Consider the following 14408-nt stretch of genomic DNA (forward strand, 5'->3'; position numbering starts at 1 on the left):
TTTAATTACAATTGCTTTCCCGACTTGTTTTAGGTCCAAATCATAAAGTTTTTTGTACTTGTGTTTTTCACTATATGAGTTTCGATGGAAGTTTTACCGTCAGTTGGAGCTCCCATTTTTCTTTCAATAAAAATATTATGAAAATTATTTGCTGTCAAATATGTAAGGGTTTCTCTTACAAATAAATTCCAAAAGTTAATCTTAATCACTATATCCTTTAAGTTTATACTTTTATATTCAGTATATTATGCTTTGGCCTGATACATTTTAATGATGAAAGATTGAGCCTTATCTATTGTTAAGCAACAAAGTACATTTTTAACTCTTCTTCTTATGATTTGCGGTTTTCTTTTTACACCACAATATTATTTATTACTGGATGCTTTTTTTATATGAAATCTTATTACTCCACTATACTATAATATTACAAGTGTAACGTAAAATATTTTTTTCATGGAATTAAGGATGTTGTGTAAGGGGAAAAAAAAAGGGCATCAATTTAAGCATGCTTTTTCCTGTGTTTTATGTTACCTAATTCTTTATTTTCAGATGTAATTTAATTTTTAAAATATGAATCTTTCTTAAACATTGCAAATTTTGTTTGTTTTCCGCGTTCATTAATTCTTTAGTAGTGCTTTACATTATGTAAGGTTCCGGTTGTCACCTATCCTGTCGTAAAATAATGAAGTGATTGGCTTTTTTTATCTCAAAATTATCAACTGGAGCTGTTTGAAGCGCCGAAAATAAAGCCATTTTCTAAAAACGATTTTTTAAAAACACAATAGGAAATAGAATGGTCAAAGTGTATCGATAGATTAAAAGAATTTTGGCCACTGCTTTTTTTTAGCGATGATTTTTTTCTGTTTAACTGACGACGTTGTATTTTGCTTATGCACTTTCAAATATGATATAACAAAAATATTTAGATATATAAATACCTTAGTTCTCCCTCTAAAAAAAAAAAGGGTTTTGTACTTACCGTTTTGAATCATCGCACAGTGGACTAGAGGCAAAAATTTTAATAACCAAATTTAGGAAGAAATTTTTTTAGACTTTAATAATCAATATTTATTCTCTAGAGACGAGGAATACACTTTTTTTTTTGTTTTTTTGTAATGATATCCTAAAGTCAAACTTGATGTTTTTTTTTAGGTTTAAAAACAAGAAAAATATTTTAAAAAATACAAAGCTTTGAAGCAATTTTATGGCCATATTTTTAAAGGAATCAAAAATTTTTTTCTTTATTATTTTACTTACTTTAATATTTATCTAAAACTTTAGAAGCACTAATTGTAAAAAAAAACTGAATTTGCCTTTGAAAGCCGATGAGCTGTTGCTTCAGTGAAGATTTTTCTTAATTTAATAGTTGTTGCTTCAGATGAAATTTTTTAATCTTATAAATATAAATACGACTTATTCATGTATGTATATGGTGATACCTACATGAATAAATCGTATTTATTCATGTAGGTATCACCATATACCTACATGAATAAATCGTATTTATACCCTATTAATCATGTAGGTATATGGTGATAAGCTGTTAAACCTCATTTTCTATGTCAAAAATGGACTCCTTGACTCTAAAAAGCTATATTTTGATATGTTCATTGTCTTTAAATAAGTTCCTTCAATTTTTTTAGATTTAAGCACGTTCTGGGCCACCAAGAGTCCTCATTTTAGTATTTCAACAGGTAACGTGATTGCAAAGGGAATAGAAGATGAAAGAGTTTTTCCTTTTTTTAAAAAAAAATAATAATATTTACTGAAAATATTTTCAAATTAAACTTATACAAAAAGACTATTCTGTGTTAAAGATGATGAAAATGATTTTAATGCATAGAAAAAATTTGCAAAAACTTTCGGGCTTTTTTTTCCATAAACAGTTTTGTTTAAAGAGAATGAAGGATATAAACAGTTTATTAAAGGATGAGAGGCGATTTATCAAATGTTGCTGAAAAACTGAGGAGATTGATGACCAATTTTTTTCAAACAGCTGGCAATGCTCTTACCTAAAAAAAATTAATTCATTTTAAAACAAAGTGAAGCATTTGGGAGCACTGATTTTTCTTCAAACAAAACAAAAAGACTTTATCATGAAATATCTTTCTTGTTTTATTTACATGTGCTACATACTTTCAAGCTAATAAAGTGGAATGCCCAAAGACAACCATTGATCCAGATTCTCACTTGAGAGTTTTTTTACATGCTGTGGATTCTGCTAAAACTACACTAGAGCAAGTTGTAGTTTTCAGCTGTAATTAATCGGTAGTATTATAATTTATTTAAAATCATATTTCTTCAATTGAATTTTAAAAAATCTACATCTTAAGCAAGGTATTTCCCATTTTCCTTTCGTAGCAAAGAAAGGAAAATCACAAACACTTTATTTAAGATTGATTTTTTTTAGCTAGATGTTCTGGTCATAACGATATTTACAATAAAATATTTGATACATTGAAAACCCTTTTGCTGATTTTCTTAGATTTGTTTAGTTTTGAAAGGGTTCATTAATTTAGCCTTGATTCATTAATCTAGCCTTGATTCACAAAAATAAAATTGAACACCACAGGGAAAAAACCATGCATCCTGGGGTCTACTTGTTTGGTTTTAGTGCGATAAACATGTTATAAGAGTTGTGCTTACATTTAACATTCATCTGTTTAACATTCATCTGTTAGCTCGTTTTCTCTTTAATAACAAACTGATTATGGAAGCTAGAAGACAAACCAATGTCTCCTATGTTAGGGACTGGAGAAGATATTAAGGACTATGTATTGGCACCCTACGAAGATGTTATAAATTGTTATGAATGAAATTGGTTACAATTTAAAGTTAGCAAAAATAATTTTAAAGAATCGTCATTTTTAGATATTGCCAAACTCGTTTCTCAAAAAGTAGAAAATAGTCAGAGAAAATTGTCCGACGGTATCACACATAAGAGTCATTCAGCTATTTTATTGCTAATCATTTAAAGTGCAAAAACCTCATTAAATCTTCAAATAGATTATCGACTGATCAGAAGAGAGATTTTGGCCAAAGACGTGAAAGAAATATAAAAATTGGTCCAACAGACTGTATTCTTACAGCTAACTTACAAAAAAAAAGGTAACATGAGCATCAAAAACAAAAAAAACCTAAATGTTAAGCTGATGTTTGAACCTAAAAAAAACCTAAATGTTAAGCAAATGTTTGAACATTAGCAAAATTCATGAGAAGTACAACTGACCCACACTAACATAGGAATGTTTAACCGCGTGATTAGACTCTTTGAGAAAAGGCTACAACAACCCTTGCAGTGGATTATTTGTTCGCTGCATTTAAACAAATTGCCTCAAGAACATCTATTTAAGAATTCGGTTGGTCCAACCAAAGTACAACTGACCCATACTCACAGGCTGATCCTATTTACAAATCATTAAAAAACTGCGAGAAAATACAAATAACAATGTATGTCATAATACAAAACGAACTTCCTGAAATTAGATTTAAAGATTGAAGTGCAGATCAAAAGTGTTTATTTAAAATAAAGATGTCAGTTATTAGTGGAAACTCTCTGACGGTTTATGACTAACAAGTCCCATGTCTGGTTAACAAAGGCAAATAGAATATTGCGACCATATACTTTTACATCAAAACTATTAGTTAAATATTGTGTGAAAGTATACGTATGATTTGAAATTTAAAAAAAACCTAACTTGTGAGGATGGGTCAAAGAGCTTGTGGAAACTCAAAAAATTCTAGACGTTTGTCAGCAGAGTTAAAACTAATATTAGGTCCCATATTTCAACATAATGCCTATTATGCTTACCTTAAAAATTTTGCTTCTGTCTATGTTGTCTGAGGAAGATAAAACACTGAGAAATTCGCTCTCAGGAGGATACTTAAAGCTCGAAAATCACCTCATAAAAGAAAGATACCTCGTGTGTTTTAAGTGCCAGAAATTATTTTTGATGTCAGTAGTTAAGCTGACCATTGGTAAAAAAAACTTTTTTGATCCGCTAGTTCTTTGACACATCACTAATCAAGAAGTAATAGCGGTTACCGTGTCTAAGGGCAACAAACACTTCATTTGTTTAAAGCTACCATGTAATACGCAGGTAGCGATAAAAAATCAAGAGGCTTAAAGAAAGTGAAAACCGCATCCAGAAAAGTTTATGTCCTAAAATGAGATAAACGAGGTTTTTTGGGCAAAATAAAATAAGTTAAATTTTTTTTAAAGATTATGTAAATGTTTTCTATTACCAAATATTTTGTACTATTTTTAAATGTTCTTAGATTTTATGTAATATTTCCTCATTTTCTAATATATAGGGTAAAACACCGGTTCGCCGATTTTTTCTAGCTCCTTTTAAAAATTATTTTCTCACTCGCTTTTTGATAAATTATCAACTTAAAGTTTGTTCGTATAGAGAAAAGATTGCTCTTTATGATGCCCTAAGAAAGAACAACCTCCGATAACAAATAAGGGAGCTATAGTCCCCGAAAATCAAAAACGGCATCCACAGACGTGTTCCCTATGTTCAAACCCCATGTTTTTGAACTTCCGCCAGAGTTCGCCTATATGTTTCTTTTTAAAAAGTATATATTCTTTCAGTCGTTTTTTGACTTGAATGTATTTAAAATTTATAAACTAAAAAAAAAAAAAATTTATACATTTGTATGCTTTCCAACTAAAAATTTGGTTTTGATCTTTATTCATGTAGTTGCACTTGCTCAATGACGTCATATCACCTGAAAAACAAAGATAAATTTAATTAACTCATTTTGCATCTATAGCGCAATTTAATTGATAGGCTTGGGCTAGCCAAAAGCTATTTCTGTAGTGCTTCAATGGCATGACTAGGAAATTTAGGCCTAAACGCAAAATTCAATACGGCTAATTATACTGCTAGTCTGGAGGACTTTAAAGGATCGTCAGCTATATTTTGAAAATCTAGAGTGTGTCATTAAGGGACTGTCCACCATGGGTGTTTCAGTGCGTGTAAATGCATTTTCGAAAATAAACGCTGTTCTCATTTTCTGAAAGAAAAATCCGCCAATTATTCCGATATTCAACTTTTTTAAAAAAGTCACGGCTTCTCGCCTCATCCGGAAAAGTAAAGCTTTGCGCCAATCTTTATACGGTAATAAAACTATAAATTAAAAAAAAGGTGATTTAAAACATCAAAATAACCGCGAGTTTTTGCACTTAAGAACTATTTTCGTTGCTTGTAAAACTTTGCTAAAACTAGGCGGTAGCATAAGTATCATACAAACAAGGCAAACACACATGTATCTTTCTTTATACAAGATAAATAGATATATCTTGGGCCCATAGCTGACGTATTTATGTGAAAAATTTTAAATGAATCACGTTTTAGTTTTGTTCCATGGTTCTAGCTTAGTTTCCTGATTACCTCATGAAAACATAACTTATAGATATATTCCACCTACTTCTAGATTATCCTATTCTTTTAAGCTGAATCAGTTGAAAGAGTCTTTTTTTAAACAAACAATTCGTTCCATTTAAATTTATTCAAAATGGTTTCATCAATTTGCGGATTTTTCTCCAATTTACTTGTAAAATTAATTGCAGCCACTAGTTACTGTTCTAAAATTATATATATGTCTTAAATTCAGTAAGAAATATCTATCAGTGAAAAAAATAAAATAATAAAAAAATATATTATTAAAGAAACTTTTAACATGGGAAATGATCAAAGTAATGGCTTGAATATAGATATGCTTTTAAAGCGGCCAATAATTGTCAAAACGATGAAATCTGATTAGCTCGCTTTTTGCCTAATTCTAATCGTTATTTTGGTAAAGGACTTATGATTTTTAAAAAGTTCATTGAAAAGATACCACAATAATTAGTATAAATTTTATCTATTTGGGCCTAAAGTAAAAAAATATAAATTAACGAGCTAAAAGTAATAAATCCCATTCGACTAATTAACTGTGATTAATTGTAAAAAATTAATTGTAATTGAATAATTGATTTTACTTATCAACCCAAATTAGAATTTTCTTAATCAAAGGGTGAAAACTGAATAAAATTAAAAATTTTGCAGATTTAAAGTAATAACCGAAGTAAATTTTTCGTTCTTACCCTCAATAATGATTACATAGACAAACAACATAATTATTTGTCTTAGTATATCAATTTTTTATTTAGATTTTATACAGTATAAGCTCTCGTTTCTTAGATGTAATTAAATTTGTATAAGTCGCCTATGTTTTTTAAAAAAGATTTTACGAATCAACTTACTCTTCTGTTGCAAAGTTTTTCTATTCTGTTATTACTAAAGATATTTGAATGCTATTTTCTATACACTATTTGTAAATTTTTTGACATTTCTTGATGTCAATTGAGACATGTCAAGCCATTGAGGCAATCTTTCATATCAAGTAGTAATGTTGAGTGATCTTTTTCTGAAAGTTTATTGAGTCTATTTTATACGGATTCTTGGTTTTTCCTCTACGAAGGAGAAGAAATCTTAAAAAAAACTGGGTTGTGTTAAGATGCACTGGCTTGTTGCAACTCTAAGTAAGATGGCGGTGCCTAGATTAGCAAATCGTATTGCCAATGTCTCAATTCCTAGGTATTTTTTTTCTTCTGGAGATTTTTGAATGTAAGAGGAAAAAAAAATATATGTATATTTTTATAAATTCCTTCAAAAAATTGTGCTTGTATGCACAGAATTTTAAAAATCGTATTAGTAAGCAAAATCATTCAATCTCAAGTGGGTCAGTCTTCATTTAAGAAACATAAAATATTATCAAAAGACGAAAATCACTTTATTTTTAATAGGTTATACAGATGTTTGTGTATGTATAGGGTTATTAACATAGAGCTTTTTAACTCAATATTGTAATAAAAATGTTGAGAAATTTTATGATACCTAAACACCAAAATGAATATAAAATCAGCTTACAAAAGCTAAAAAATACCTTAGTTAGATGGATATCAATGAAAATTAAGTGTGGTTTTAATATATATTCTCTGTTTTGCTTTATACTATAAGGCAAAAACTTTGACATGTATATGCCAAATTAGTTTTATTTTCAAGACCCAAAATAGAAATAATTTTACAAATATGATTCTTTCCGCTACTTTTGGATAGTTTCACAAATAAATAGTTATTTAAAATGGTAACGTAAACAATATTCTTATGTAGTACTATAATATAAATATTTTGTATCCAGATCAATAATATTTAAGAGTCACTACAGGTATGATTTATTGACATAAATATTTATGTCTGATATCTTTTACAATATTATAACACAGTTAAACATTTTTAGAACTAATGTTTTAATAAAGATAGATACAAATTATAATTCTTAGTGTCGATTTTATTTCAAAAAAGTAGATATAGAATTTATCTAACTATAACCCAATAAATTCAAACAAATCAATATGTATATGTGTTTTAGTGTGTAACTTTCATTAAAAAGAATTAAATCATTTATAATTATTGAACCTATTCATCAAATTGTAATAAAATTTACCAATATCAGGTTATGAATTAATATTTTATTCAGTGTCTTTATTTTTCCCTTTCTCCCCTTGTGGATTCTATTGTGTTTTTTTTTTTTTTTGGTTTAGCTGTCGAAGTTTCAGTACTACGCCTCAGCAAAATATCACTTTAAAAGATGGTAGCATTTTACTTCTTTATTTTCTTTAATTTTTCAAAGTATTTTTTAAAATATTTATGCTTATATAGCCTATAAGATTTGAATGACTTATTTTTATATATGTATGTTTGTTTGTTTGAATTAAGTTGTTTCAAAAAAAAAAAAAAGAAGAAGAAGAAGGAAAAAGGTTGTTTGTTCATTCTTTTTTTCAAAACCTAAAAAAATATACCAGAAAATGCTGACAAAAATGTAAACAAATAGGTTTTCCAAGTTTTAACTGATTTCTGTTCTAGTTTCTTCTTAAACCAACCGTTACTCATAGCAATTTTTTTTAAACCTTAGTAGATTGATCATGTTCTATAAAAAATTGCGTAAAGTTTAATACATAGAAATAGGTTAAAAAGCAGTGGGAAATAATAGGTATGATAGATGAACCCAGGATCAGCATCAAACAAATAACAAATAATTTTCAATCTCCAAGAATGTCAGAAACATTCAGCACTATCCAGGATCCTCAAGATAAAAAAACTAAGGAGTATAAGAATGGTCTTATATTTTGTCAAGTAAGTCTTAATCAAATGTCTAGTTACCAGGAACTTACTGGGAAAAAGATGTTTCTTCAAATATACTTCAAAATCTAAAATATTTTAAACTTTATTTGAAGAAAAATGAAAATAAATTGCTGTTTATGCAGCTGTTTTAAAATCAATAATGAAGGCTAGAGATATGCTCATAAGATTAGGGTGATGTAAGGAGAGAAAAGACTGATCTAAAAAGTTTGGCTATCACTTCATTGTACTAAGGTTATAAGGTGGCAGTGGGACTGTTCATATTTAACTTTAATAGAGTATATTTGCATCATTGTAATACAAATTAAGTCAATTACATAGAAATGTTAGAAAACTCTATGGTTACATGAGCAGACATACTTGATTAAAATGAATAGCAGCATTTTCAAGAAAATATTGCTCCTGTCTACACCGTTCACACAATTAAAACTTAGTTAAAGTTGATAGAGAAATTTAAATCCCATGGCTATCTCAATCACTAGATTTGAATGCAATTGAATCTTTTTAGGGTTAGATGTAAAAATAATTAGTTAAGGACCAATTAAGTTTCTTAAGTAGTCTCAAACAAGAACTAGATACCATTTTTAAAAGAAGTTCTGACAGAAGCTTGCAATATTTTTGTTAAATCAATGCAAAAGAAAAAACATTTAAAAATACAATTGTATGTTTTAGCATGACACCTTGATGCAAGATTATCTTAACAGCAGTTATTCTTGAAAATAAAAATAAAAGTTCAAAAACTTCTTTAGTTTTTATTTTATGATACTTTGAATAAGCTTTATATATCTTTGATATTAAAAGTTTAATTGGAATGAAAAAACACAATATTAAAGATCAACAATTTTGTTTTTCTTCTTTTTTTTTTTTTTTTTTTTTTTTTTGTTTTTTTTTTTGTTTTTTTGTTTTGTTATTTAGTTAAGAGCTTTATTTTAGTAAATGATTTTGCTTAACTTGATACTGTCCTGAATTTTATCTTGCTAAGTTTATTAGTTCATTATGTTTTACTGACACAATTTGTACATGTATTGATATAATTTATTTAGTTCGTCTTCGTTTAAAATCTGTCCAAAACATCAGGAAAATCACAAAAACTATGCAGATGGTTTCAGCAGCCAAGTATGCCAAAGCTGAGAGAGATCTTAAAGTAGTAAGAGTTTATGGTGGTGGGGCTCAAGGTTTGTTTTCTTAAATGTTTAGGCTGATTTTTACAAGTGTTAAAATTTTACATAAGTTTGGTGTCAAATGTAACATGGCAATTTGTGGGTTCCACATGTTGTTAGCTTTGATATATTTATTTACTTAAACATAATATTCACAACTTGCTTTAAATATTTGTAGCTTTGTATCAAAAAGCCTCACTGCCAAAAGAAGTGGAGCAGCAAAATCGTTTGATTATTGCAATATCATCAGATCGTGGCTTGTGTGGCGCAGTCCACTCTGGTCTCTCAAAAGCTATTAAAGCACGTATTGCTTCTTTACCAACTGGAATCAAAACTAAGCTTGTTGTGTGTGGTGATAAAGCACGAAATATCTTGCAAAGAACCCATTGTGAGTTCATTTTTTATGGGTCAATTTTACTACTCATTTGTCTGTAAGTTTAGTTTTTTGCTGACATTTTCACAAATTTTTATACAAACTATTGTAAATGACATTCTTAAGATTTTTTTAAGAGCCAATTATAAAGGTTGAAATGAAAAACCAATTTTTGAAATTTTGAGAAAAACTCAATTTAGTAAGTTTAAGTTATCTCTGTGAATTATTAATTTTTTTAATTTATTTTTATTTTTTATTTATTATCCTTTATTGAGAATTGTTTATATGTAGCTAATGACATTCTGTTCAACATGAATGAGTTGGGTCGCAAGCCTCCAATTTTTGAGGAAGCGTCTTTTATTGCAGAAGAGATTTTGGGTTCTGGTTATGAATTTGATCATGGAGAAATGTTTTACAACAAATTCAAGTATTTTATTTAGTATACATTTAATTCAAGTATATACAAATTCAAATTGATAGTTTCATTTTTTTAATGATGTATTTCAATATGATTTTGATACTTAATTACATTGTTCTCTATTACAACAAATTGCTCTGCTGTTCTCATATCAATTGGTATCCAGCGTGTTTAAATGTTATACAGTTTTAAACCGTTATACACCGTTATAAAGCCATTACTACGAACAAAAATGCAGTTTTTAAAATCTATGAAATATTTTAGAACTGTGATCTCTTATTCTTGCACACCAATGGACATTTATTCTTTGAAAACTCTGAGTACAGCAGGTATAAAAAATAACTTTTATAGTTTATATATTAATAAATATTATTTATATATTAATAAATATTATTCAAAGTTTATTCAGAATGTAAGAACCATAAAGAATATTAAGAAAATTGAGACAAACAAAAAAAAAAGATTAAAGATAAACAAGTTATATGGTCTTTGTTTAGTTACAAAATTTATTGGTCTGCATGTTATTGTTGCTGTCTAAACTTTACTTTGTGTGTTACTTTTTATTATTTTATTACATTTATTTATTTTGTTGAGAATCTCAATTTTGAAAATGTGATTAAAGTAAATTAAAGAATTCTATCATTTCTCAGAGTTTCAATTTTTATCAAGATCTTGCTTGTTTAGAGGCCATGCTTCAATATGACGACGTTGATGAGGATGTTTTACGCAACTTCCATGAATTTTCGCTCGCTAATCTTATTTACTTTGGTATGAAGGAGTCTGCATGCTCTGAGCAGAGTGCCAGGATGACATCTATGGATAATGCCACAAAGAATGCTGGTTAGTTGATTTTTTTTTTTTTTTACTGCATGCAATTACTGCTTGATTTATTTATTTTAAATACTTGCTTGTTTTTCCGGTCAGGAATGTTTTTGGCATACATGTAGAAATTATAATCCTTATTTCCTTAGGTGATATGATTGACCGTCTTAGAATTAAATATAACCGCACTCGACAAGCTGTAATCACGACCGAACTTACAGAGATTATTTCTGGTTCAGTTGCTCTGGAAACTAAAGATTAAAGTTCGTAACTGAAGTTTATTGCGAAAAATATTAAATTTATTTTAGGACTTTTTTTTTTTTTTTTAATTAGTTTTTCAGAAAAAAGTTGCAACCCAAAGATTCCTTAAATTAAGGACTGAGATATCGCTCAACATCGGATGTTTTTTAAATAACAAAAGTTATGAGATTTATGTTATCTTTTGGCTTTATTATACGCAAAAAATTCATACAAATGTTAAATCTTAAGGTCGTATTACATATGGTCTATTTGCCAAAGTGTTAGGATTAAAAGAAGGCTCTTGGGACTGCTGATTTTAAGTAAGAAGAGTGTTGTTCTGTCCTCCATGCCTTTATAGGAAAATATAGATGTTTTTTTTGTTGTGTATCCATTTTCATATTTTCAAGAATCTCTGATGCAAGTTAATTCAGAGTAAGTGGCACGATAAGGTGGGAGGGCAATTTGTTCGAAGGACCAAAAAAAGGTTTCTAGATTTACCTGTAATACTTTCTGTCGAATTTGACATTATTCTTGAGACCTTCGGTTGTGAAGAGGGCTTTAGGAACCATACCCTAGGGGAGGGCTATTAGGGGTCGAGTAGGGTTTGCTACAATCACTTATTACCGTAAACAAAAACAAATTTCTGGTCTTCATGGTTAGATTATGATTGATATTTTACATTTCAAAATCACACTTAATGTTTGTTCATAGAAGGTTTAATATTTCACTTTTTACAAACTACATTCCTCCGAATAGAAAGCTACTTTAAAAGTGCATGTAGTTGTAAGTAACAACAGCGTTTTTTAGCGCTTCTATATAGTTTGGGCTGTGCTCTTTAACTTTTCTCATTCGCCAAAACTGATTGAAATCCTGAAAAATGGATTCGAGAGCTTGTTCAGTCCAGAAACCTAAGCCTGAAGAATATAATAAGTATAAAAGAAATGCAAGTTTATTTAATAAATATTCGTCATAATTTATTCAAATTTTACGATTCAGCTGTTGAAATAGAGTATTTAATTACTAAGATTACAAATTATTTTTTATCAAATTTAAAAGTTATTTATCATACCGAAGACTCCAACTTTCATGTCGATGAATTCGATAAAATGTTGGTTAGCAAACTGTAACCCACTCTCCTTGTTTTCAAATAAGTTTTTTCAATCTCTTTTAAAATTTTGTCTAGAACACCTAGCAGTATATGTAGACCAGGAATATTTACAAGTTCTAAAAATTTTTTGTTTTTATCGCCTGTTAATAAAGGAGGATTAACACCATTTGTGTACTTTCTTTCTTTTTTTAATTTGCATCATCAGCCATCAATTGGTTGTATAATCTACACAAAGATTCTAAAGTATAATGATCAGCTTTTTGAAAGTCAGAAGATGACGTCATGCAATACGGACAAGGGTGCTTTGATGTTGCTGTTCGTTTTCCAACCATTTGATCTTCAGATACTATGTAATCTAAGGATGAAATGTTAAACTTATTCAAAATTAAACGCAAATTATGGTATTATTCGTTTAATGAAGACAAAATGGCCAATATAATAGTTTTGTGGACACTTGAATCTTTAAAATCTTTGCCCGCACATCCGTCACACTCGCGCAGTTTCTCTGGAACTTTATTACTTTTTAACTTTGGTTTTAGAGTTATTGACAGTATAATTTTAAGGAATCCCTACTCTCCATCTACACCTAATTTGATATCAACATCATTTGTTCCTTGAATTCTGTGATATAGTACCATTGCTACAAGCTCTTCAATGTCGCTGTAATACAAAATAGGAGTATCTTTTTCTACCAACTACACGTCCATAAAAAATCAAAATGAATTATACAGATTGCAATCTAGTTATCAAAAAATATTTTTTTTGGTAATAGTTTACTAACCTTTTTCCTATCATTTAATTCTTAACCATTGAATAATTTTCCAATCACCTTGCTGTTCTCAATGAGTTTAATATTGAAACTAGATTCCACACTTTTCTGTCCTGCCTCCCTTTCAGAAATTATGCAACTTCAATCATGTTACATTTACTTAGAAATTAAAATGAAGTTATTACAAAAATTGGCTTTAAGCTCATAACAAAATTATTTTTAAAAGTATTTTTAAGCAACAAAACCTTACCTGGCATGTAGTTTTAATTAAAGCTTGCTTAATTTATCTAAAAAAAGAAAGGTTTCTTAACCTCAGTCTTTCCGAAAGAGACAGTGAGTTGCTTCGGACCAAATGTTTTCAAAGCTAAGGTGTTCCCTGAGTCATTTGTGTTTAAATCTTTGATGGAACTGGATAGAACTTTTCCTCGCGTTGTTGGGGATGTTGATTTTACAATGGCAGTCAAATTCTTTTGTCTTTCTAATTTCGTACAGGGATGTAGAATTCTTTGTCACACTTGGGTATAGCAATCTTAACAAATAAGTTTTTCTGCAAGCCCGTTTTCACAAATAAAACATTCACATTTCCTCCCTCTGATAACTAAACTAAATTTTATTGCATATGTATGGCAACCAATAACCAAAATAACTTAACTAAATTTTAACTAAAGTAAATTAAACATCAATATAGTTATAGTTATCTTCATAACACGGCTGCATAGTGAAGTAAAGATCAGTCCCCGCAAGCTGCAAGCAAAGCAAGGTAGAAAGGACAGGGTTATCAGCTGAATAACCTTTCAGGAAAATGTCAACACGTGTGAGGAGTTATTATGCAACTATTAACAATTAGCAACTGCTAGCTTTTACTGATTGTTAATTTTAATAATTAAAGGTTGCTTCGGTTTGTTTTTATTTCAATAAAAATGTAAAGAGAAAGTAATGAAAATTACATATCCGCCTGTAAATTTCAATGTTAAACAAGCTTTTTTAAATAATTTAAAAAAAGTTTATGAATCTATGAAAATATAAATACAGGGGCATGGGCATGATTTTGTGGTGTTCGAAAAGGGGACAGTAAGATGTCGGGGCGGGATTGGTTTAGTTCCAATTACCATCATCTTTTGCAAGTCATCCTCATTCGACACCAGTATCAACATACTAGAAATTTAAGTATGGCCCATGCCTCTTAGTTACCTATCTTAAACAACAAAACTCTTGGGCATTCCCCTAAATATGTGATTTCTCCCCAGGCCCCCACTAAAAAAAGTTGTCTTTTACATTTTTTGAATTAGGAAATGTTTTTTGATGATAATCAAAATAAAAATTTTT

The 14408-nt window shown here is 29.0% G+C and overlaps 1 protein-coding gene and 1 long non-coding RNA gene across 3 annotated transcripts; one reads left to right on the top strand and one right to left on the bottom strand.

Annotated features, from left to right (window-relative positions):
- Positions 1-6330: 6330 nt before the first annotated feature.
- LOC145194824 (ATP synthase F(1) complex subunit gamma, mitochondrial-like) lies at positions 6331-11272 on the top strand. Its single transcript, XM_090070695.1, has 8 exons — positions 6331-6587; positions 7595-7644; positions 9236-9367; positions 9531-9740; positions 10017-10152; positions 10408-10472; positions 10828-10983; positions 11115-11272. Exons 1-8 carry the CDS (start codon positions 6508-6510, stop codon positions 11225-11227), a joined length of 942 nt encoding a protein of 313 aa, XP_089926821.1. The 5' UTR covers positions 6331-6507; the 3' UTR covers positions 11228-11272.
- A 573-nt stretch (positions 11273-11845) lies between these two features.
- On the bottom strand, positions 11846-13885 carry LOC149880257 (uncharacterized). 2 transcript variants are annotated; one of them, XR_016446322.1, is made up of 3 exons: positions 13095-13885; positions 12275-12973; positions 11846-12119 (listed from the first exon to the last, which is right to left on the bottom strand). It is a non-coding gene; the product is annotated as an uncharacterized LOC149880257 (long non-coding RNA). The 2 variants fall into 2 exon arrangements; XR_016446323.1 differs by having other exon boundaries at positions 12275-13008; positions 13095-13746.
- Between the last annotated feature and the right edge of the window lie 523 nt (positions 13886-14408).

The sequence above is a fragment of the Hydra viridissima genome, unplaced genomic scaffold (genome assembly GCF_058129835.1).
Source record: "Hydra viridissima isolate aposymbiotic clone 2 unplaced genomic scaffold, HvirCarnegie_v1 scaffold_13, whole genome shotgun sequence".
NCBI lineage: Eukaryota > Metazoa > Cnidaria > Hydrozoa > Anthoathecata > Hydridae > Hydra > Hydra viridissima.

Bases quoted from the DNA above. Each gene is read 5' to 3' on its own strand.
- LOC145194824 (XM_090070695.1), top strand. From the start codon at position 6,508: ATGCACTGGCTTGTTGCAACTCTAAGTAAGATGGCGGTGCCTAGATTA. The intron at 7,645-9,235 runs GTAGCATTTTAC...TAATTTATTTAG, and splicing joins AAATATCACTTTAAAAGATG to TTCGTCTTCGTTTAAAATCT. The intron at 10,473-10,827 runs GTATAAAAAATA...TTGCTTGTTTAG, and splicing joins GAAAACTCTGAGTACAGCAG to AGGCCATGCTTCAATATGAC.